Source organism: Amia ocellicauda, chromosome 1, assembly GCF_036373705.1.
Source record: "Amia ocellicauda isolate fAmiCal2 chromosome 1, fAmiCal2.hap1, whole genome shotgun sequence".
In the NCBI taxonomy this organism is placed as follows: domain Eukaryota; kingdom Metazoa; phylum Chordata; class Actinopteri; order Amiiformes; family Amiidae; genus Amia; species Amia ocellicauda.
Genome location: NC_089850.1, coordinates 14,373,969 through 14,397,807, shown reverse-complemented (window position 1 = coordinate 14,397,807; position 23,839 = coordinate 14,373,969). Strand labels below are relative to the sequence as shown.

General features: G+C 42.8%; 1 protein-coding gene across 4 annotated transcripts in view; it reads left to right on the top strand.

Annotated features, from left to right (window-relative positions):
• The window catches only part of LOC136712828 (uncharacterized), an 81,169-nt gene that overhangs the window by 33,674 nt on the left and 23,656 nt on the right, over positions 1 to 23,839 (top strand). For all 4 annotated transcript variants that reach the window (XM_066689660.1, XM_066689736.1, XM_066689898.1 and 1 more), the window contains 16 exons: positions 2,342 to 2,419; positions 2,526 to 2,708; positions 3,178 to 3,398; positions 3,998 to 4,013; positions 7,588 to 7,665; positions 7,772 to 7,954; positions 8,424 to 8,644; positions 9,244 to 9,259; positions 12,834 to 12,911; positions 13,018 to 13,200; positions 13,670 to 13,890; positions 14,490 to 14,505; positions 18,080 to 18,157; positions 18,264 to 18,446; positions 18,917 to 19,137; positions 21,681 to 21,737. In XM_066689660.1, coding sequence (XP_066545757.1) covers positions 2,342 to 2,419; positions 2,526 to 2,708; positions 3,178 to 3,398; positions 3,998 to 4,013; positions 7,588 to 7,665; positions 7,772 to 7,954; positions 8,424 to 8,644; positions 9,244 to 9,259; positions 12,834 to 12,911; positions 13,018 to 13,200; positions 13,670 to 13,890; positions 14,490 to 14,505; positions 18,080 to 18,157; positions 18,264 to 18,446; positions 18,917 to 19,137; positions 21,681 to 21,737 — 2,033 coding nt within the window. The remainder of the gene's footprint in view (positions 1 to 2,341; positions 2,420 to 2,525; positions 2,709 to 3,177; positions 3,399 to 3,997; positions 4,014 to 7,587; positions 7,666 to 7,771; positions 7,955 to 8,423; positions 8,645 to 9,243; positions 9,260 to 12,833; positions 12,912 to 13,017; positions 13,201 to 13,669; positions 13,891 to 14,489; positions 14,506 to 18,079; positions 18,158 to 18,263; positions 18,447 to 18,916; positions 19,138 to 21,680; positions 21,738 to 23,839) is intronic.

The following is a 23,839-nucleotide window of genomic DNA, read 5'->3' as shown; positions in this document are numbered from 1 at the left end:
CATTCAGACATTCAGTTTGGAGTTCAGGAGATTGTCTTGACCAGGACCACACCCCTAAATGCATTGAAGCAACTGCCATGTGATTGGTTGGTTAGATAATTGCATTAATGAGAAATCGAACAGGTGTTCCTAATAATCCTTTAGGTGAGTGTACACCGATCAGCCATAACATTATGCCACGGCTCAGTGGGTGTTCCCAGTCTGCAATGGTCAGTACCTATCAAAAGTGGTCCAAGGAAGGAAAAGTGGTGAATCGGCGACAGGGTCATGGGCGGCCAAGGCTCATTGATGCATGTTGGGAGCAAAGGCTGGCCCGTGTGGTCCGATCCAAGAGATGAGCTACTGTAGCTCAAATTGCTGAAAAAGTGAATGCTGGTTCAGATAGAAAGGTGTCAGAACACACAGTGAATCGCAGTTTGTTGCGCATGGGGCTGCGTAGCCGCGGACCAGTCAGGGTGCCCATGCTGACCCCTGTCCACTGCTGAAAGCACCTACAATGGGCACGTGAGCATCAGAACTGGACCACGGAGCAATGGAAGAAGGTGGCCTGGTCTGATGAATCACGAGTTCATGGTGTTGACTTGGCCTCCAAATTCCCCAGATCTCAATCCAATCGAGCATCTGTGGGATGTGCTGGACAAACAAGTCAGATCCATGGAGGCCCCACCTCGCAACTTACAGGACTTAAAGGATCTGCTGCTAACGTCTTGGTGCCAGATACCACAGCACACAGGTCTAGTGGAGTCCATGCCTCGACAGGTCATGGCTGTTTTGGGACCTACACAATATTAGGCGGGTGGTCATAATTTTATGGCTGATCAGTGTATACTATATCACTTTATTGATAGGAGAAGCCCCACTATGTCAATAGTGGGTCGGTTGTGGGATGTGACCTGTGTGTCATGTTCCCACCTCACCACCAGAGGACTTCATTGCCAGAATTCTAGTCCTGTCTCTGGCATTACATTCCACAGCCAGGTGTGCATTTAGTTTAATTGACATTCTTCCCTCCCATTGGTCCAGCACTCCACTGCTCTACTATCTGCTTCCTCAGTCCTCTCTATATATATCCCTCTGTTCCCACATTCTTTGTGAAGTTTTGCTTTATTTAGTGAAATGATTTCAAGCCTTTAGTCAGTGTTTAGTGACTCTGTGTCCCTGACTTTGCTTCTGCCTTTGTTAATGACTCCTGGATTTGCCCTAGTACTTGGTTTGCTGATTGACTGACCGTTTACCTACCTTTTGAACAATGTGTCTTGGATTTCCTTTTTTAACCCTGATAGTCTGTTTCATATCCCTCTCCCATTACTTTGACCTGTTTCCTTACACCCCTTCCCAGACCAGCATTAGCCCTGCAGCTGGGCCCTCTACTCATGATATCCCCTGACATGACACTGTTGGGTAGAGGTGGCTGAGTGAAGTTCTGGTCCTGGAGAGACTAAATCCAGCTCGTTTTATACGTCACCCTAAAGTACCAATTTCTAAAGACTGTAACACATCAGTCATCAGTTACTCAAGAAGGAAGCCGATTACGTGATCAATTAATGTACACTAGCATCTCTATAGGGATGAAGGATACTCCCAAATGCTCTCTAAGTGTTTACTTAAAAACCTGCTTAACTGATAAGGATAAAATGTTTCAAAGTGTTTCACGAATTGCATTTGACTTTATTGAAAAAGTTACTCCAAAATAATATCCAGGAAAATGGTGAATGGTGAGCTCTGCAATACATTTGGAAATAAACTGGATAAGAAAATGTAAAGCAGGTGTGGGTATTTAGAGGACAAAATATGTCAGGAGAATTTTTCTTATATTAATGTATGCAGCACCGTGACCTGTGGCCATGCCAGTTGAGCACTTTGGTAAGGTTCTTGTTTTCTTAGACTACACTACCTGGTTAATGTTGGTTGAGCACTAGGAATACTCCAGATAAGTTGCCAGAGAAAAACTCTAGTAGTGTAATTCATTAGTACAAGTGTAATCTTTCCCATTCCCTTGTTTTGGAGTTCAGCCCTGGGGGGCCGGTCTAGTCAAACACCTCTCCTACACATACAGACAAACTATGCAAATTGTATATATTTTCAGAGGCCATGTAGATTGAAGAAAGAAAGTATTTTTTAGATGCAAAAGATCAGTGTTTTTTTCTGACTGTAAATAAATCCTAACAAGTGTGTGAGTCAGGTTTGCTATTATGACAGACAAGCCCAGAGAGGGTTGCACACCTGGAGCCAGTCTGTATAGATCCCTTGGCTATTGAATCCTCTGGGAGCTGCAATAGGGGATACCATAGTGGGGTAAGTCATTGGCACAATTCTAATTTTTCCCTTTCTTGTTTTGCAGGTTCAGAATCCAGGGGTTCATCTCAGGTGGGCCATGCTGGCCAGACACCTCCCATGCATGTTCAAGAAATCATCAAAGGTGCTGAGCAATGTGTTAAACATAAATTCCTATTATTTTTTAATTTGAGTGACTCAATGTCTAAGATGCTTGAATGAATGACCCCAATATTTATGTTCCTATCCAGTTAAACTCCATGTCATGATCACTGGAGTTACCCTGGGTGCTGAGAGTAAGTTTTTAGAGAGACTCTCTCAGTATCCGCTGCTTCAACAGTGCGGTATAGAGGAGTGTGCAGTGATCCTGGTCTTCTGTCCTGTTGCCCATGGTTTAGAAGCCAGCATTGAAGCAGCCATCCAGAATATTCCAGGTGAGTTTAGTGTCTTTCATGCATTTTCCCTTCTGGGTTCTTTGCTGAGTAACCAAGAAATGTACTTTAGGATAAATGAAGTGTTTACATTAGATAATAATGACTTAGAGGATCCCTAGCCCTCTGGTTTAAAGTCATAAAGTGCTGATTCACATACAGAGCTCTGTTCAGACTGCCAATCCAGTGTATAATGTGTGTGATTTATCATGAAACATATCATACCTACTCACATATATTTAGAAATGTTATTATGCAAACTATTAATTTAAATGTACCCCATATATATTACTTTATTAATTAATTAATATGTTTTATTTTTTTGTCAGTTTATCTCTGCTGTTCAGCCCTTACTATTTAAATTTCATAACCATTTCAACAAATTCAATCATTTCAGTAATGGTGAGAAACCAATTTCTTATTGGAGAATTGTCACCTAAAGATCTTATATTGTCTTCCTCTCTCTCAACAGCCAATAAGAAGGCCATTCTGGTGGTGATGCACCACACTCACAACCCGGAGCTCGTTTTGGCTGAGAGCAGCTCTCTGGTGAAGAACAGGGCAAACATAGTGGGAACTGTGGACTGTCTGTTCCATGAGACTGTGGGATTACTGCAGTGTGAAGTCAACACCCAGGCTGTGAAAGTGGTCTCTAACATCTTGCAACCATATACTCCAAATACGGCAACAATTGTAAGTATTTTTTAGCAAGCCAGTCAGTTTATAATTACAGGCTTTACTCAGTCAAATTGCAACACCGGAATTGTTCATTATGTCTTCAGTCTTTTCAGGCAATCAGCTTTGAATATTTTTTTATCGTTTTCAAAGGTATCTGACCCACAGAGCATCCCCCAGTTAAATATTCAGACACCCAGGCTGTGAAATGGGTCTCTGACATCTTACAAAGATCTACTCCACATTTTTTGTGGAGAATCCTCAAATTCATTGTTAGTTCTGGTAACTCCTCTGCCCTCATACCTCTGCTCTGTCCTGTTCACATTGAGCTCTGTCACCTTGTGATTTACAAATTAAGTTAATATAGTTGCACATTGATCACTCAACATTCTTTCTGTTTTCTATGTACTTTTTTGTACTTTTCTTCAATCATGATCATATCAAGGGTTTGATATATAATCAGAAATGAAAAAGAAAAATGTTAATACAGTGTATCCACCCCAGTTGGACTTTTCATTTAATACTTCTTGATCCTCTATTCATGTGATGTGTATGAAAACTATGACATTTTTGCTGGTGTTACTGATGATCATTTATCTCATTTCTTTCTCTTTAAGGACACACATCCAACAGGTAATTTGACAGCTTTTAATTTGAATTCATTATTACTAAAAGGTGCTTTTTCTTCTTTGACAGTTAGCATGACTAAGCAATTAAATAGTTAATTAAAATTAGAACAAATTAACTTTTTAACTATATGCTTGTAAATATTCTATATGTTTCTGTTAGTTATATACACTCACCTAAAGGATTATTAGGAACACCATACTAATACTGTGTTTGACCCCCTTTCGCCTTCAGAACTGCCTTAATTCTACGTGGCATTGATTCAACAAGGTGCTGAAAGCATTCTTTAGAAATGTTGGCCCATATTGATAGGATAGCATCTTGCAGTTGATGGAGATTTGTGGGATGCACATCCAGGGCATGAAGCTCCCGTTCCACCACATCCCAAAGATGCTCTATTGGGTTGATATCTGGTGACTGTGGGGGCCAGTTTAGTACAGTGAACTCATTGTCATGTTCAAGAAACCAATTTGAAATTATTCGACCTTTGTGACATGGTGCATTATCCTGCTGGAAGTAGCCATCAGAGGATGGGTACATGGTGGTCATAAAGGGATGGACATGGTCAGAAACAATGCTCAGGTAGGCCGTGGCATTTAAACGATGCCCAGTTGGCACTAAGGGGCCTAAAGTGTGCCAAGAAAACATCCCCCACACCATTACACCACCACCACCAGCCTGCACAGTGGTAACAAGGCATGATGGATCCATGTTCTCATTCTGTTTACGCCAAATTCTGACTCTACCATCTGAATGTCTCAACAGAAATCGAGACTCATCAGACCAGGCAACATTTTTCCAGTCTTCAACTGTCCAATTTTGGTGAGCTTGTGCAAATTGTAGCCTCTTTTTCCTATTTGTAGTGGAGATGAGTGGTACCCGGTGGGGTCTTCTGCTGTTGTAGCCCATCCGCCTCAAGGTTGTACGTGTTGTGGCTTCACAAATGCTTTGCTGCATACCTCGGTTGTAACGAGTGGTTATTTCAGTCAAAGTTGCTCTTCTACCAGCTTGAATCAGTCGGCCCATTCTCCTCTGACCTCTAGCATCAACAAGGCATTTTCGCCCACAGGACTGCCGCATACTGGATGTTTTTCCCTTTTCACACCATTCTTTGTAAACCCTAGAAATGGTTGTGCGTGAAAATCCCAGTAACTGAGCAGATTGCGAAATACTCAGACCGGCCCGTCTGGCACCAACAACCATGCCACGCTCAAAATTGCGTAAATCACCTTTCTTTCCCATTCAGACATTCAGTTTGGAGTTCAGGAGATTGTCTTGACCAGGACCACACCCCTAAATGCATTGAAGCAACTGCCATGTGATTGGTTGGTTAGATAATTGCATTAATGAGAAATCGAACAGGTGTTCCTAATAATCCTTTAGGTGAGTGTACACCGATCAGCCATAACATTATGCCACGGCTCAGTGGGTGGTCCCAGTCTGCAATGGTCAGTACCTATCAAAAGTGGTCCAAGGAAGGAAAAGTGGTGAATCGGCGACAGGGTCATGGGCGGCCAAGGCTCATTGATGCATGTTGGGAGCAAAGGCTGGCCCGTGTGGTCCGATCCAAGAGATGAGCTACTGTAGCTCAAATTGCTGAAAAAGTGAATGCTGGTTCAGATAGAAAGGTGTCAGAACACACAGTGAATCGCAGTTTGTTGCGTATGGGGCTGCGTAGCCGCGGACCAGTCAGGGTGCCCATGCTGACCCCTGTCCACTGCTGAAAGCACCTACAATGGGCACGTGAGCATCAGAACTGGACCACGGAGCAATGGAAGAAGGTGGCCTGGTCTGATGAATCACGAGTTCATGGTGTTGACTTGGCCTCCAAATTCCCCAGATCTCAATCCAATCGAGCATCTGTGGGATGTGCTGGACAAACAAGTCAGATCCATGGAGGCCCCACCTCGCAACTTACAGGACTTAAAGGATCTGCTGCTAACGTCTTGGTGCCAGATACCACAGCACACAGGTCTAGTGGAGTCCATGCCTCGACAGGTCATGGCTGTTTTGGGACCTACACAATATTAGGCGGGTGGTCATAATTTTATGGCTGATCAGTGTATACTATATCACTTTATTGATAGGAGAAGCCCCACTATGTCAATAGTGGGTCGGTTGTGGGATGTGACCTGTGTGTCATGTTCCCACCTCACCACCAGAGGACTTCATTGCCAGAATTCTAGTCCTGTCTCTGGCATTACATTCCACAGCCAGGTGTGCATTTAGTTTAATTGACATTCTTCCCTCCCATTGGTCCAGCACTCCACTGCTCTACTATCTGCTTCCTCAGTCCTCTCTATATATATCCCTCTGTTCCCACATTCTTTGTGAAGTTTTGCTTTATTTAGTGAAATGATTTCAAGCCTTTAGTCAGTGTTTAGTGACTCTGTGTCCCTGACTTTGCTTCTGCCTTTGTTAATGACTCCTGGATTTGCCCTAGTACTTGGTTTGCTGATTGACTGACCGTTTACCTACCTTTTGAACAATGTGTCTTGGATTTCCTTTTTTAACCCTGATAGTCTGTTTCATATCCCTCTCCCATTACTTTGACCTGTTTCCTTACACCCCTTCCCAGACCAGCATTAGCCCTGCAGCTGGGCCCTCTACTCATGATATCCCCTGACATGACACTGTTGGGTAGAGGTGGCTGAGTGAAGTTCTGGTCCTGGAGAGACTAAATCCAGCTCGTTTTATACGTCACCCTAAAGTACCAATTTCTAAAGACTGTAACACATCAGTCATCAGTTACTCAAGAAGGAAGCCGATTACGTGATCAATTAATGTACACTAGCATCTCTATAGGGATGAAGGATACTCCCAAATGCTCTCTAAGTGTTTACTTAAAAACCTGCTTAACTGATAAGGATAAAATGTTTCAAAGTGTTTCACGAATTGCATTTGACTTTATTGAAAAAGTTACTCCAAAATAATATCCAGGAAAATGGTGAATGGTGAGCTCTGCAATACATTTGGAAATAAACTGGATAAGAAAATGTAAAGCAGGTGTGGGTATTTAGAGGACAAAATATGTCAGGAGAATTTTTCTTATATTAATGTATGCAGCACCGTGACCTGTGGCCATGCCAGTTGAGCACTTTGGTAAGGTTCTTGTTTTCTTAGACTACACTACCTGGTTAATGTTGGTTGAGCACTAGGAATACTCCAGATAAGTTGCCAGAGAAAAACTCTAGTAGTGTAATTCATTAGTACAAGTGTAATCTTTCCCATTCCCTTGTTTTGGAGTTCAGCCCTGGGGGGCCGGTCTAGTCAAACACCTCTCCTACACATACAGACAAACTATGCAAATTGTATATATTTTCAGAGGCCATGTAGATTGAAGAAAGAAAGTATTTTTTAGATGCAAAAGATCAGTGTTTTTTTCTGACTGTAAATAAATCCTAACAAGTGTGTGAGTCAGGTTTGCTATTATGACAGACAAGCCCAGAGAGGGTTGCACACCTGGAGCCAGTCTGTATAGATCCCTTGGCTATTGAATCCTCTGGGAGCTGCAATAGGGGATACCATAGTGGGGTAAGTCATTGGCACAATTCTAATTTTTCCCTTTCTTGTTTTGCAGGTTCAGAATCCAGGGGTTCATCTCAGGTGGGCCATGCTGGCCAGACACCTCCCATGCATGTTCAAGAAATCATCAAAGGTGCTGAGCAATGTGTTAAACATAAATTCCTATTATTTTTTAATTTGAGTGACTCAATGTCTAAGATGCTTGAATGAATGACCCCAATATTTATGTTCCTATCCAGTTAAACTCCATGTCATGATCACTGGAGTTACCCTGGGTGCTGAGAGTAAGTTTTTAGAGAGACTCTCTCAGTATCCGCTGCTTCAACAGTGCGGTATAGAGGAGTGTGCAGTGATCCTGGTCTTCTGTCCTGTTGCCCATGGTTTAGAAGCCAGCATTGAAGCAGCCATCCAGAATATTCCAGGTGAGTTTAGTGTCTTTCATGCATTTTCCCTTCTGGGTTCTTTGCTGAGTAACCAAGAAATGTACTTTAGGATAAATGAAGTGTTTACATTAGATAATAATGACTTAGAGGATCCCTAGCCCTCTGGTTTAAAGTCATAAAGTGCTGATTCACATACAGAGCTCTGTTCAGACTGCCAATCCAGTGTATAATGTGTGTGATTTATCATGAAACATATCATACCTACTCACATATATTTAGAAATGTTATTATGCAAACTATTAATTTAAATGTACCCCATATATATTACTTTATTAATTAATTAATATGTTTTATTTTTTTGTCAGTTTATCTCTGCTGTTCAGCCCTTACTATTTAAATTTCATAACCATTTCAACAAATTCAATCATTTCAGTAATGGTGAGAAACCAATTTCTTATTGGAGAATTGTCACCTAAAGATCTTATATTGTCTTCCTCTCTCTCAACAGCCAATAAGAAGGCCATTCTGGTGGTGATGCACCACACTCACAACCCGGAGCTCGTTTTGGCTGAGAGCAGCTCTCTGGTGAAGAACAGGGCAAACATAGTGGGAACTGTGGACTGTCTGTTCCATGAGACTGTGGGATTACTGCAGTGTGAAGTCAACACCCAGGCTGTGAAAGTGGTCTCTAACATCTTGCAACCATATACTCCAAATACGGCAACAATTGTAAGTATTTTTTAGCAAGCCAGTCAGTTTATAATTACAGGCTTTACTCAGTCAAATTGCAACACCGGAATTGTTCATTATGTCTTCAGTCTTTTCAGGCAATCAGCTTTGAATATTTTTTTATCGTTTTCAAAGGTATCTGACCCACAGAGCATCCCCCAGTTAAATATTCAGACACCCAGGCTGTGAAATGGGTCTCTGACATCTTACAAAGATCTACTCCACATTTTTTGTGGAGAATCCTCAAATTCATTGTTAGTTCTGGTAACTCCTCTGCCCTCATACCTCTGCTCTGTCCTGTTCACATTGAGCTCTGTCACCTTGTGATTTACAAATTAAGTTAATATAGTTGCACATTGATCACTCAACATTCTTTCTGTTTTCTATGTACTTTTTTGTACTTTTCTTCAATCATGATCATATCAAGGGTTTGATATATAATCAGAAATGAAAAAGAAAAATGTTAATACAGTGTATCCACCCCAGTTGGACTTTTCATTTAATACTTCTTGATCCTCTATTCATGTGATGTGTATGAAAACTATGACATTTTTGCTGGTGTTACTGATGATCATTTATCTCATTTCTTTCTCTTTAAGGACACACATCCAACAGGTAATTTGACAGCTTTTAATTTGAATTCATTATTACTAAAAGGTGCTTTTTCTTCTTTGACAGTTAGCATGACTAAGCAATTAAATAGTTAATTAAAATTAGAACAAATTAACTTTTTAACTATATGCTTGTAAATATTCTATATGTTTCTGTTAGTTATATACACTCACCTAAAGGATTATTAGGAACACCATACTAATACTGTGTTTGACCCCCTTTCGCCTTCAGAACTGCCTTAATTCTACGTGGCATTGATTCAACAAGGTGCTGAAAGCATTCTTTAGAAATGTTGGCCCATATTGATAGGATAGCATCTTGCAGTTGATGGAGATTTGTGGGATGCACATCCAGGGCATGAAGCTCCCGTTCCACCACATCCCAAAGATGCTCTATTGGGTTGATATCTGGTGACTGTGGGGGCCAGTTTAGTACAGTGAACTCATTGTCATGTTCAAGAAACCAATTTGAAATTATTCGACCTTTGTGACATGGTGCATTATCCTGCTGGAAGTAGCCATCAGAGGATGGGTACATGGTGGTCATAAAGGGATGGACATGGTCAGAAACAATGCTCAGGTAGGCCGTGGCATTTAAACGATGCCCAGTTGGCACTAAGGGGCCTAAAGTGTGCCAAGAAAACATCCCCCACACCATTACACCACCACCACCAGCCTGCACAGTGGTAACAAGGCATGATGGATCCATGTTCTCATTCTGTTTACGCCAAATTCTGACTCTACCATCTGAATGTCTCAACAGAAATCGAGACTCATCAGACCAGGCAACATTTTTCCAGTCTTCAACTGTCCAATTTTGGTGAGCTTGTGCAAATTGTAGCCTCTTTTTCCTATTTGTAGTGGAGATGAGTGGTACCCGGTGGGGTCTTCTGCTGTTGTAGCCCATCCGCCTCAAGGTTGTACGTGTTGTGGCTTCACAAATGCTTTGCTGCATACCTCGGTTGTAACGAGTGGTTATTTCAGTCAAAGTTGCTCTTCTACCAGCTTGAATCAGTCGGCCCATTCTCCTCTGACCTCTAGCATCAACAAGGCATTTTCGCCCACAGGACTGCCGCATACTGGATGTTTTTCCCTTTTCACACCATTCTTTGTAAACCCTAGAAATGGTTGTGCGTGAAAATCCCAGTAACTGAGCAGATTGCGAAATACTCAGACCGGCCCGTCTGGCACCAACAACCATGCCACGCTCAAAATTGCGTAAATCACCTTTCTTTCCCATTCAGACATTCAGTTTGGAGTTCAGGAGATTGTCTTGACCAGGACCACACCCCTAAATGCATTGAAGCAACTGCCATGTGATTGGTTGGTTAGATAATTGCATTAATGAGAAATCGAACAGGTGTTCCTAATAATCCTTTAGGTGAGTGTACACCGATCAGCCATAACATTATGCCACGGCTCAGTGGGTGGTCCCAGTCTGCAATGGTCAGTACCTATCAAAAGTGGTCCAAGGAAGGAAAAGTGGTGAATCGGCGACAGGGTCATGGGCGGCCAAGGCTCATTGATGCATGTTGGGAGCAAAGGCTGGCCCGTGTGGTCCGATCCAAGAGATGAGCTACTGTAGCTCAAATTGCTGAAAAAGTGAATGCTGGTTCAGATAGAAAGGTGTCAGAACACACAGTGAATCGCAGTTTGTTGCGTATGGGGCTGCGTAGCCGCGGACCAGTCAGGGTGCCCATGCTGACCCCTGTCCACTGCTGAAAGCACCTACAATGGGCACGTGAGCATCAGAACTGGACCACGGAGCAATGGAAGAAGGTGGCCTGGTCTGATGAATCACGAGTTCATGGTGTTGACTTGGCCTCCAAATTCCCCAGATCTCAATCCAATCGAGCATCTGTGGGATGTGCTGGACAAACAAGTCAGATCCATGGAGGCCCCACCTCGCAACTTACAGGACTTAAAGGATCTGCTGCTAACGTCTTGGTGCCAGATACCACAGCACACAGGTCTAGTGGAGTCCATGCCTCGACAGGTCATGGCTGTTTTGGGACCTACACAATATTAGGCGGGTGGTCATAATTTTATGGCTGATCAGTGTATACTATATCACTTTATTGATAGGAGAAGCCCCACTATGTCAATAGTGGGTCGGTTGTGGGATGTGACCTGTGTGTCATGTTCCCACCTCACCACCAGAGGACTTCATTGCCAGAATTCTAGTCCTGTCTCTGGCATTACATTCCACAGCCAGGTGTGCATTTAGTTTAATTGACATTCTTCCCTCCCATTGGTCCAGCACTCCACTGCTCTACTATCTGCTTCCTCAGTCCTCTCTATATATATCCCTCTGTTCCCACATTCTTTGTGAAGTTTTGCTTTATTTAGTGAAATGATTTCAAGCCTTTAGTCAGTGTTTAGTGACTCTGTGTCCCTGACTTTGCTTCTGCCTTTGTTAATGACTCCTGGATTTGCCCTAGTACTTGGTTTGCTGATTGACTGACCGTTTACCTACCTTTTGAACAATGTGTCTTGGATTTCCTTTTTTAACCCTGATAGTCTGTTTCATATCCCTCTCCCATTACTTTGACCTGTTTCCTTACACCCCTTCCCAGACCAGCATTAGCCCTGCAGCTGGGCCCTCTACTCATGATATCCCCTGACATGACACTGTTGGGTAGAGGTGGCTGAGTGAAGTTCTGGTCCTGGAGAGACTAAATCCAGCTCGTTTTATACGTCACCCTAAAGTACCAATTTCTAAAGACTGTAACACATCAGTCATCAGTTACTCAAGAAGGAAGCCGATTACGTGATCAATTAATGTACACTAGCATCTCTATAGGGATGAAGGATACTCCCAAATGCTCTCTAAGTGTTTACTTAAAAACCTGCTTAACTGATAAGGATAAAATGTTTCAAAGTGTTTCACGAATTGCATTTGACTTTATTAAAAAAGTTACTCCAAAATAATATCCAGGAAAATGGTGAATGGTGAGCTCTGCAATACATTTGGAAATAAACTGGATAAGAAAATGTAAAGCAGGTGTGGGTATTTAGAGGACAAAATATGTCAGGAGAATTTTTCTTATATTAATGTATGCAGCACCGTGACCTGTGGCCATGCCAGTTGAGCACTTTGGTAAGGTTCTTGTTTTCTTAGACTACACTACCTGGTTAATGTTGGTTGAGCACTAGGAATACTCCAGATAAGTTGCCAGAGAAAAACTCTAGTAGTGTAATTCATTAGTACAAGTGTAATCTTTCCCATTCCCTTGTTTTGGAGTTCAGCCCTGGGGGGCCGGTCTAGTCAAACACCTCTCCTACACATACAGACAAACTATGCAAATTGTATATATTTTCAGAGGCCATGTAGATTGAAGAAAGAAAGTATTTTTTAGATGCAAAAGATCAGTGTTTTTTTCTGACTGTAAATAAATCCTAACAAGTGTGTGAGTCAGGTTTGCTATTATGACAGACAAGCCCAGAGAGGGTTGCACACCTGGAGCCAGTCTGTATAGATCCCTTGGCTATTGAATCCTCTGGGAGCTGCAATAGGGGATACCATAGTGGGGTAAGTCATTGGCACAATTCTAATTTTTCCCTTTCTTGTTTTGCAGGTTCAGAATCCAGGGGTTCATCTCAGGTGGGCCATGCTGGCCAGACACCTCCCATGCATGTTCAAGAAATCATCAAAGGTGCTGAGCAATGTGTTAAACATAAATTCCTATTATTTTTTAATTTGAGTGACTCAATGTCTAAGATGCTTGAATGAATGACCCCAATATTTATGTTCCTATCCAGTTAAACTCCATGTCATGATCACTGGAGTTACCCTGGGTGCTGAGAGTAAGTTTTTAGAGAGACTCTCTCAGTATCCGCTGCTTCAACAGTGCGGTATAGAGGAGTGTGCAGTGATCCTGGTCTTCTGTCCTGTTGCCCATGGTTTAGAAGCCAGCATTGAAGCAGCCATCCAGAATATTCCAGGTGAGTTTAGTGTCTTTCATGCATTTTCCCTTCTGGGTTCTTTGCTGAGTAACCAAGAAATGTACTTTAGGATAAATGAAGTGTTTACATTAGATAATAATGACTTAGAGGATCCCTAGCCCTCTGGTTTAAAGTCATAAAGTGCTGATTCACATACAGAGCTCTGTTCAGACTGCCAATCCAGTGTATAATGTGTGTGATTTATCATGAAACATATCATACCTACTCACATATATTTAGAAATGTTATTATGCAAACTATTAATTTAAATGTACCCCATATATATTACTTTATTAATTAATTAATATGTTTTATTTTTTTGTCAGTTTATCTCTGCTGTTTAGCCCTTACTATTTAAATTTCATAACCATTTCAACAAATTCAATCATTTCAGTAATGGTGAGAAACCAATTTCTTATTGGAGAATTGTCACCTAAAGATCTTATATTGTCTTCCTCTCTCTCAACAGCCAATAAGAAGGCCATTCTGGTGGTGATGCACCACACTCACAACCCGGAGCTCGTTTTGGCTGAGAGCAGCTCTCTGGTGAAGAACAGGGCAAACATAGTGGGAACTGTGGACTGTCTGTTCCATGAGACTGTGGGATTACTGCAGTGTGAAGTCAACACCCAGGCTGTGAAAGTGGTCTCTAACATCTTGCAACCATATACTCCAAATACGGCAACAATTGTAAGTATTTTTTAGCAAGCCAGTCAGTTTATAATTACAGGCTTTACTCAGTCAAATTGCAACACCGGAATTGTTCATTATGTCTTCAGTCTTTTCAGGCAATCAGCTTTGAATATTTTTTTATCGTTTTCAAAGGTATCTGACCCACAGAGCATCCCCCAGTTAAATATTCAGACACCCAGGCTGTGAAATGGGTCTCTGACATCTTACAAAGATCTACTCCACATTTTTTGTGGAGAATCCTCAAATTCATTGTTAGTTCTGGTAACTCCTCTGCCCTCATACCTCTGCTCTGTCCTGTTCACATTGAGCTCTGTCACCTTGTGATTTACAAATTAAGTTAATATAGTTGCACATTGATCACTCAACATTCTTTCTGTTTTCTATGTACTTTTTTGTACTTTTCTTCAATCATGATCATATCAAGGGTTTGATATATAATCAGAAATGAAAAAGAAAAATGTTAATACAGTGTATCCACCCCAGTTGGACTTTTCATTTAATACTTCTTGATCCTCTATTCATGTGATGTGTATGAAAACTATGACATTTTTGCTGGTGTTACTGATGATCATTTATCTCATTTCTTTCTCTTTAAGGACACACATCCAACAGGTAATTTGACAGCTTTTAATTTGAATTCATTATTACTAAAAGGTGCTTTTTCTTCTTTGACAGTTAGCATGACTAAGCAATTAAATAGTTAATTAAAATTAGAACAAATTAACTTTTTAACTATATGCTTGTAAATATTCTATATGTTTCTGTTAGTTATATACACTCACCTAAAGGATTATTAGGAACACCATACTAATACTGTGTTTGACCCCCTTTCGCCTTCAGAACTGCCTTAATTCTACGTGGCATTGATTCAACAAGGTGCTGAAAGCATTCTTTAGAAATGTTGGCCCATATTGATAGGATAGCATCTTGCAGTTGATGGAGATTTGTGGGATGCACATCCAGGGCATGAAGCTCCCGTTCCACCACATCCCAAAGATGCTCTATTGGGTTGATATCTGGTGACTGTGGGGGCCAGTTTAGTACAGTGAACTCATTGTCATGTTCAAGAAACCAATTTGAAATTATTCGACCTTTGTGACATGGTGCATTATCCTGCTGGAAGTAGCCATCAGAGGATGGGTACATGGTGGTCATAAAGGGATGGACATGGTCAGAAACAATGCTCAGGTAGGCCGTGGCATTTAAACGATGCCCAGTTGGCACTAAGGGGCCTAAAGTGTGCCAAGAAAACATCCCCCACACCATTACACCACCACCACCAGCCTGCACAGTGGTAACAAGGCATGATGGATCCATGTTCTCATTCTGTTTACGCCAAATTCTGACTCTACCATCTGAATGTCTCAACAGAAATCGAGACTCATCAGACCAGGCAACATTTTTCCAGTCTTCAACTGTCCAATTTTGGTGAGCTTGTGCAAATTGTAGCCTCTTTTTCCTATTTGTAGTGGAGATGAGTGGTACCCGGTGGGGTCTTCTGCTGTTGTAGCCCATCCGCCTCAAGGTTGTACGTGTTGTGGCTTCACAAATGCTTTGCTGCATACCTCGGTTGTAACGAGTGGTTATTTCAGTCAAAGTTGCTCTTCTACCAGCTTGAATCAGTCGGCCCATTCTCCTCTGACCTCTAGCATCAACAAGGCATTTTCGCCCACAGGACTGCCGCATACTGGATGTTTTTCCCTTTTCACACCATTCTTTGTAAACCCTAGAAATGGTTGTGCGTGAAAATCCCAGTAACTGAGCAGATTGCGAAATACTCAGACCGGCCCGTCTGGCACCAACAACCATGCCACGCTCAAAATTGCGTAAATCACCTTTCTTTCCCATTCAGACATTCAGTTTGGAGTTCAGGAGATTGTCTTGACCAGGACCACACCCCTTAATGCATTGAAGCAACTGCCATGTGATTGGTTGGTTAGATAATTGCATTAATGAGAAATCGAACAGGTGTTCCTAATAATCCTTTAGGTGAGTGTACACCGATCAGCCATAACATTATGCCACGGCTCAGTGGGTGGTCCCAGTCTGCAATGGTCAGTACCTATCAAAAGTGGTCCAAGGAAGGAAAAGTGGTGAATCGGCGACAGGGTCATGGGCGGCCAAGGCTCATTGATGCATGTTGGGAGCAAAGGCTGGCCCGTGTGGTCCGATCCAAGAGATGAGCTACTGTAGCTCAAATTGCTGAAAAAGTGAATGCTGGTTCAGATAGAAAGGTGTCAGAACACACAGTGAATCGCAGTTTGTTGCGTATGGGGCTGCGTAGCCGCGGACCAGTCAGGGTGCCCATGCTGACCCCTGTCCACTGCTGAAAGCACCTACAATGGGCACGTGAGCATCAGAACTGGACCACGGAGCAATGGAAGAAGGTGGCCTGGTCTGATGAATCACGAGTTCATGGTGTTGACTTGGCCTCCAAATTCCCCAGATCTCAATCCAATCGAGCATCTGTGGGATGTGCTGGACAAACAAGTCAGATCCATGGAGGCCCCACCTCGCAACTTACAGGACTTAAAGGATCTGCTGCTAACGTCTTGGTGCCAGATACCACAGCACACAGGTCTAGTGGAGTCCATGCCTCGACAGGTCATGGCTGTTTTGGGACCTACACAATATTAGGCGGGTGGTCATAATTTTATGGCTGATCAGTGTATACTATATCACTTTATTGATAGGAGAAGCCCCACTATGTCAATAGTGGGTCGGTTGTGGGATGTGACCTGTGTGTCATGTTCCCACCTCACCACCAGAGGACTTCATTGCCAGAATTCTAGTCCTGTCTCTGGCATTACATTCCACAGCCAGGTGTGCATTTAGTTTAATTGACATTCTTCCCTCCCATTGGTCCAGCACTCCACTGCTCTACTATCTGCTTCCTCAGTCCTCTCTATATATATCCCTCTGTTCCCACATTCTTTGTGAAGTTTTGCTTTATTTAGTGAAATGATTTCAAGCCTTTAGTCAGTGTTTAGTGACTCTGTGTCCCTGACTTTGCTTCTGCCTTTGTTAATGACTCCTGGATTTGCCCTAGTACTTGGTTTGCTGATTGACTGACCGTTTACCTACCTTTTGAACAATGTGTCTTGGATTTCCTTTTTTAACCCTGATAGTCTGTTTCATATCCCTCTCCCATTACTTTGACCTGTTTCCTTACACCCCTTCCCAGACCAGCATTAGCCCTGCAGCTGGGCCCTCTACTCATGATATCCCCTGACATGACACTGTTGGGTAGAGGTGGCTGAGTGAAGTTCTGGTCCTGGAGAGACTAAATCCAGCTCGTTTTATACGTCACCCTAAAGTACCAATTTCTAAAGACTGTAACACATCAGTCATCAGTTACTCAAGAAGGAAGCCGATTACGTGATCAATTAATGTACACTAGCATCTCTATAGGGATGAAGGATACTCCCAAATGCTCTCTAAGTGTTTACTTAAAAACCTGCTTAACTGATAAGGATAAAATGTTTCAAAGTGTTTCACGAATTGCATTTGACTTTATTGAAAAAGTTACTCCAAAATAATATCCAGGAAAATGGTGAATGGTGAGCTCTGCAATACATTTGGAAATAAACTGGATAAGAAAATGTAAAGCAGGTGTGGGTATTTAGAGGACAAAATATGTCAGGAGAATTTTTCTTATATTAATGTATGCAGCACCGTGACCTGTGGCCATGCCAGTTGAGCACTTTGGTAAGGTTCTTGTTTTCTTAGACTACACTACCTGGTTAATGTTGGTTGAGCACTAGGAATACTCCAGATAAGTTGCCAGAGAAAAACTCTAGTAGTGTAATTCATTAGTACAAGTGTAATCTTTCCCATTCCCTTGTTTTGGAGTTCAGCCCTGGGGGGCCGGTCTAGTCAAACACCTCTCCTACACATACAGACAAACTATGCAAATTGTATATATTTTCAGAGGCCATGTAGATTGAAGAAAGAAAGTATTTTTTAGATGCAAAAGATCAGTGTTTTTTTCTGACTGTAAATAAATCCTAACAAGTGTGTGAGTCAGGTTTGCTATTATGACAGACAAGCCCAGAGAGGGTTGCACACCTGGAGCCAGTCTGTATAGATCCCTTGGCTATTGAATCCTCTGGGAGCTGCAATAGGGGATACCATAGTGGGGTAAGTCATTGGCACAATTCTAATTTTTCCCTTTCTTGTTTTGCAGGTTCAGAATCCAGGGGTTCATCTCAGGTGGGCCATGCTGGCCAGACACCTCCCATGCATGTTCAAGAAATCATCAAAGGTGCTGAGCAATGTGTTAAACATAAATTCCTATTATTTTTTAATTTGAGTGACTCAATGTCTAAGATGCTTGAATGAATGACCCCAATATTTATGTTCCTATCCAGTTAAACTCCATGTCATGATCACTGGAGTTACCCTGGGTGCTGAGAGTAAGTTTTTAGAGAGACTCTCTCAGTATCCGCTGCTTCAACAGTGCGGTATAGAGGAGTGTGCAGTGATCCTGGTCTTCTGTCCTGTTGCCCATGGTTTAGAAGCCAGCATTGAAGCAGCCATCCAGAATATTCCAGGTGAGTTTAGTGTCTTTCATGCATTTTCCCTTCTGGGTTCTTTGCTGAGTAACCAAGAAATGTACTTTAGGATAAATGAAGTGTTTACATTAGATAATAATGACTTAGAGGATCCCTAGCCCTCTGGTTTAAAGTCATAAAGTGCTGATTCACATACAGATCTCTGTTCAGACTGCCAATCCAGTGTATAATGTGTGTGATTTATCATGAAACATATCATACCTACTCACATATATTTAGAAATGTTATTATGCAAACTATTAATTTAAATGTACCCCATATATATTACTTTATTAATTAATTAATATGCTTTTATTTTTTTGTCAGTTTATCTCTGCTGTTCAGCCCTTACTATTTAAATTTCATAATCATTTCAACAAATTCAATCATTTCAGTAATGGTGAGAAACCAATTTCTTATTGGAGAATTGTCACCTAAAGATCTTATATTGTCTTCCTCTCTCTCAACAGCCAATAAGAAGGCCATTCTGGTGGTGATGCACCACACTCACAACCCGGAGCTCGTTTTGGCTGAGAGCAGCTCTCTGGTGAAGAACAGGGCAAACATAGTGGGAACTGTGGACTGTCTGTTCCATGAGACTGTGGGATTACTGCAGTGTGAAGTCAACACCCAGGCTGTGAAACTGGTCTCTAACATCTTGCAACCATATACTCCAAATACGGCAATAATTGTAAGTATTTTTTAGCAAGCCAGTCAGTTTATAATTACAGGCTTTACTCAGTCAAATTGCAACACCGGAATTGTTCATTATGTCTTCAGTCTTTTCAGGCAATCAGCTTTGAATATTTTGTTATCGTTTTCAAAGGTATCTGACCCACAGAGCATCCCCCAGTTAAATATTCAGACACTTCTACAGGTGCTGTAAAACAATTCTCAGAGTGCCTGTGGATATCTACTTTGATAGCTCTGCATTTCAAACAAGCTTTTATAAAACAACATCCATAACATAGATAAAATCTTGAAAAACAAATCTGAAGGACACTAGGGATTACTGTATAACAAAACTGTTGTAAGGGAGGAGGCAGTGAGCTGATATGGGAGCCTGCTCTGAGGCGTACCGCTGGGGGGCCTCGGCAACACAACTCCAGATAGGAGCCACATGGGCCCTTTGGGGCCATGCCTGGGCTGCCCAGGAGCGAGGACTGCAGTCACTCACTTACTGGGAACTGTCTACAACCAGCATATACAAAGTGGGACTACAGAGGTCAACTCTTAATGGTTCACAGCCAGAGTGGGCCACAGACCTGCTGACCAAGGAACTATTTACACAGAGAGGCAGTGAGAACAGCTTGAGCGCCATCAGCTGGGAACAGTGGCAGTGGCCCTCCAGTCTACAAGCAGAGCTAGGACAAGGCCACAGACCTGCTGTCTACACACAGTATATACACAGCGGGTTACAGGCAAGATGCATGCCCACCACAACACAATGCAATAATAAATGAACTATATACAGGGCGGCCTACTGAAGCAACGTACCTGGAGGCCACGTGACAGACCCTGGGAACACATCAACAGGGCAGTCAGCAAGTCCAGGTGCAGCTTGCATGGGTGCTCGACTGGAAGGCATAGTTCGGTAGGAAGGGAAAACACTGTTCAAAATAGCTCCATCCAGGATGCGTTAACAGGGGTAGACTGGGAATAGAGGTCAGGAGCCAGAGCCCGTAGGCTACTGGGGCTCGACTGAAGCCAACACTGTGTTCCCAATGGAAGGGACTGGTCCTGTCACATCCAACCTGTAGAACCAGACAAATGTGAGCAGCGAGGCCCAAGATGCAGTCACACAATGTCTGCCAAGGGGGCACCTTGAAAAAGGGCCCATGATGTGGCAACGCCTGGAGTTGAGTGGGCCACCATTTGTTCAGGCACTGGGGTCACGGTGGACTTGTAGCTCATGGTAATAGTGTCCACAATCCAATGCAAGAGGCGCTGTTTTGAAAGCGCCTGGCCCTGTGTCCACTCTCCATAGGATACAACTGGTCTGAGTGCCAAGTGTCCTTAGACTTTAACAAGAGCAGTTACTTCCTGGTCAACTAGCACAACTAGGAGCGGGCATCTACTGTGCTAATATACAAAGCGGGACAAAAAGAGACAAGCTCTTGTGCCCTCGCTTAACACAGGAGCAGTCACCTCCTGCTCATGTAGCACAGCTAGGAGAGGAGTGACAGCAAGCTCTACTGTGACAGCAAGGCTAAATAAAGAAGCGGGGCAACAGGAGACCTGCACATGCGACCTCGCTTACCACAGGAGCAGCCCCCTTCAGCCTGACCAGCACAGCAAGGAGTGGGCAACAGCAAGCTCTACTGTGCTATAATATACAAAGCAGGGCAAGAAGAGACAAGCTCTTGCACCCTCACTTAACACAGGAGAAGTCCTGCTCCACTAGCAGACAGACGGGGCAGATGACCTCTCCGCTCCAGGGGGGGCAAGGTTCGATGGCCGCAAGCAGCGCAACAGAGGAGCACCTCACGCTGGTGATAGTTCTTATGTCAGACCGAGGCTTAGGCCGGACAGAGGCCTCAAATTTACTGCCGCTGCTGACCCTCTTGTGTTGTGCAAGTGCCCTGGAGCAACTCCAATAGAGGCCAGTCTAACAATAATATATATATATATATATATATATATATATATATATATATATATATATATATATATATATATATATATATATATATACACTCACCTAAAGGATTATTAGGAACACCATACTAATACTGTGTTTGACCCCCTTTCGCCTTCAGAACTGCCTTAATTCTACATGGCATTGATTCAACAAGCCATCCCATTTGTGGGATGCACATCCAGGGCATGAAGCTCCCATTCCACCACATCCCAAAGATGCTCTATTGGGTTGAGATCTGGTGACTGTGGGGGCCAGTTTAGTACAGTGAACTCATTGTCATGTTCAAGAAACCAATTTGAAATGATTCGACCTTTGTGACATGGTGCATTATCCTGCTGGAAGTAGCCATCAGAGGATGGGTACATGGTGGTCATAAAGGGATGGACATGGTCAGAAACAATGCTCAGGTAGGCCGTGGCATTTAAACGATGCCCAATTGGCACTAAGGGGCCTAAAGTGTGCCAAGAAAACATCCCCCACACCATTACACCACCACCACCACCAGCCTGCACAGTGGTAACAAGGCATGATGGATCCATGTTCTCATTCTGTTTACGCCAAATTCTGACTCTACCATCTGAATGTCTCAACAGAAATCGAGACTCATCAGACCAGGCAACATTTTTCCAGTCTTCAACTGTCCAATTCTGGTAAGCTTGTGCAAATTGTAGCCTCTTTTTCCTATTTGTAGTGGAGATGAGTGGTACCCGGTGGGGTCTTCTGCTGTTGTAGCCCATCCGCCTCAAGGTTGTACGTGTTGTGGCTTCACAAATGCTTTGCTGCATACCTCGGTTGTAACGAGTGGTTATTTCAGTCAAAGTTGCTCTTCTATCAGCTTGAATCAGTCGGCCCATTCTCCTCTGACCTCTAGCATCAACAAGGCATTTTCGCCCACAGGACTGCCGCATAATGGATGTTTTTCCCTTTTCACACCATTCTTTGTAAACCCTAGAAATGGTTGTGCGTGAAAATCCCAGTAACTGAGCAGATTGTGAAATACTCAGACCGGCCCGTCTGGCACCAACAACCATGCCACGCTCAAAATTGCTTAAATCACCTTTCTTTCCCATTCAGACATTCAGTTTGGAGTTCAGGAGATTGTCTTGACCAGGACCACACCCCTAAATGCATTGAAGCAACTGCCATGTGATTGGTTGGTTAGATAATTGCATTAATGAGAAATTGAACAGGTGTTCCTAATAATCCTTTAGGCAAGTGTATATATATATATATATATATATATATATATATATATACAGTAAGGGAAAAAAAGTATTTGATCCCCTGCTGATTTTGTACGTTTGCCCACTGACAAAGAAATGATCAGTCTATAATTTTAATGGTAGGTGTATTTTAACAGTGAGAGACAGAATAACCACAAAAAAATCCAGAAAAACGCATTTCAAAAAAGTTATAAATTGATTTGCATGTTAATGAGGGAAATAAGTATTTGATCCCCTATCAATCAGCAAGATTTCTGGCTCCCAGGTGTCTTTTATACAGCTAACGAGTTGAGATTAGGAGCACTCTCTTAAAGGGAGTGCTCCTTATCTCAGCTCGTTACCTGTATAAAAGACACCTGTCCACAGAAGCAATCAATCAATCAGATTCCAAACTCTCCACCATGGCCAAGACCAAAGAGCTGTCCAAGGTTGGCAGGGACAAGATTGTAGACCTACACAAGGCTGGAATGGGCTACAAGACCATCGCCAAGCAGCTTGGTGAGAAGGTGACAACAGTTGGTGCGATTATTCGCAAATGGAAGAAACACAAAATAACTGTCAATCTCCCTCGGTCTGGGGCTCCATGCAATATCTCACCTCGTGGAGTTTCAATGATCATGAGAACGGTGAGGAATCAGCCCAGAACTACACGGGAGGATCTTGTTAATGATCTCAAGGCAGCTGGGACCATAGTCACCAAGTAAACAATTGGTAACACACTACGCCGTGAAGGACTGAAATCCTGCAGCGCCCGCAAGGTCCCCCTGCTCAAGAAAGCACATGTACAGGCCCGTCTGAAGTTTGCCAATGAACATCTGAATGATTCAGAGGAGAACTGGGTGAAAGTGTTGTGGTCAGATGAGACCAAAATCGAGCTCTTTGGCATCAACTCAACTCGCCGTGTTTGGAGGAGGAGGAATGCTGCCTACGACCCCAAGAACACCATCCCCACCGTCAAACATGGAGGTGGAAACATTATGCTTTGGGGGTGTTTTTCTGCTAAGGGTACAGGACAACTGCACCGCATCAAAGGGACGATGGACGGGGCCATGTATCGTCAAATCTTGGGTGAGAACCTCCTTCCCTCAGCCAGGGCATTGAAAATGGGTCATTGATGGGTATTCCAGCATGACAATGACCCAAAACACACAGCCAAGGCAACAAAGGAGTGGCTCAAGAAGAAGCACATTAAGGTCCTGGAGTGGCCTAGCCAGTCTCCAGACCTTAATCCCATAGAAAATCTGTGGAGGGAGCTGAAGGTTCGAGTTGTCAAACGTCAGCCTTGAAAGCTTAATGACTTGGAGAGGAGTGGGACAAAATCCCTCCTGAGATGTGTGCAAACCTGATGGCCAACTACAAGAAACGTCTGACCTCTCTGATTGCCAACAAGGGTTTTGCCACCAAGTACTAAATAGAAGGGGTCAAATACTTATTTCCCACATTAACATGCAAATCAATTTATAACTTTTTTGAAATGCGTTTTTCTGGATTTTTTTGTTGTTATTCTGTCTCTCACTGTTAAAATACAC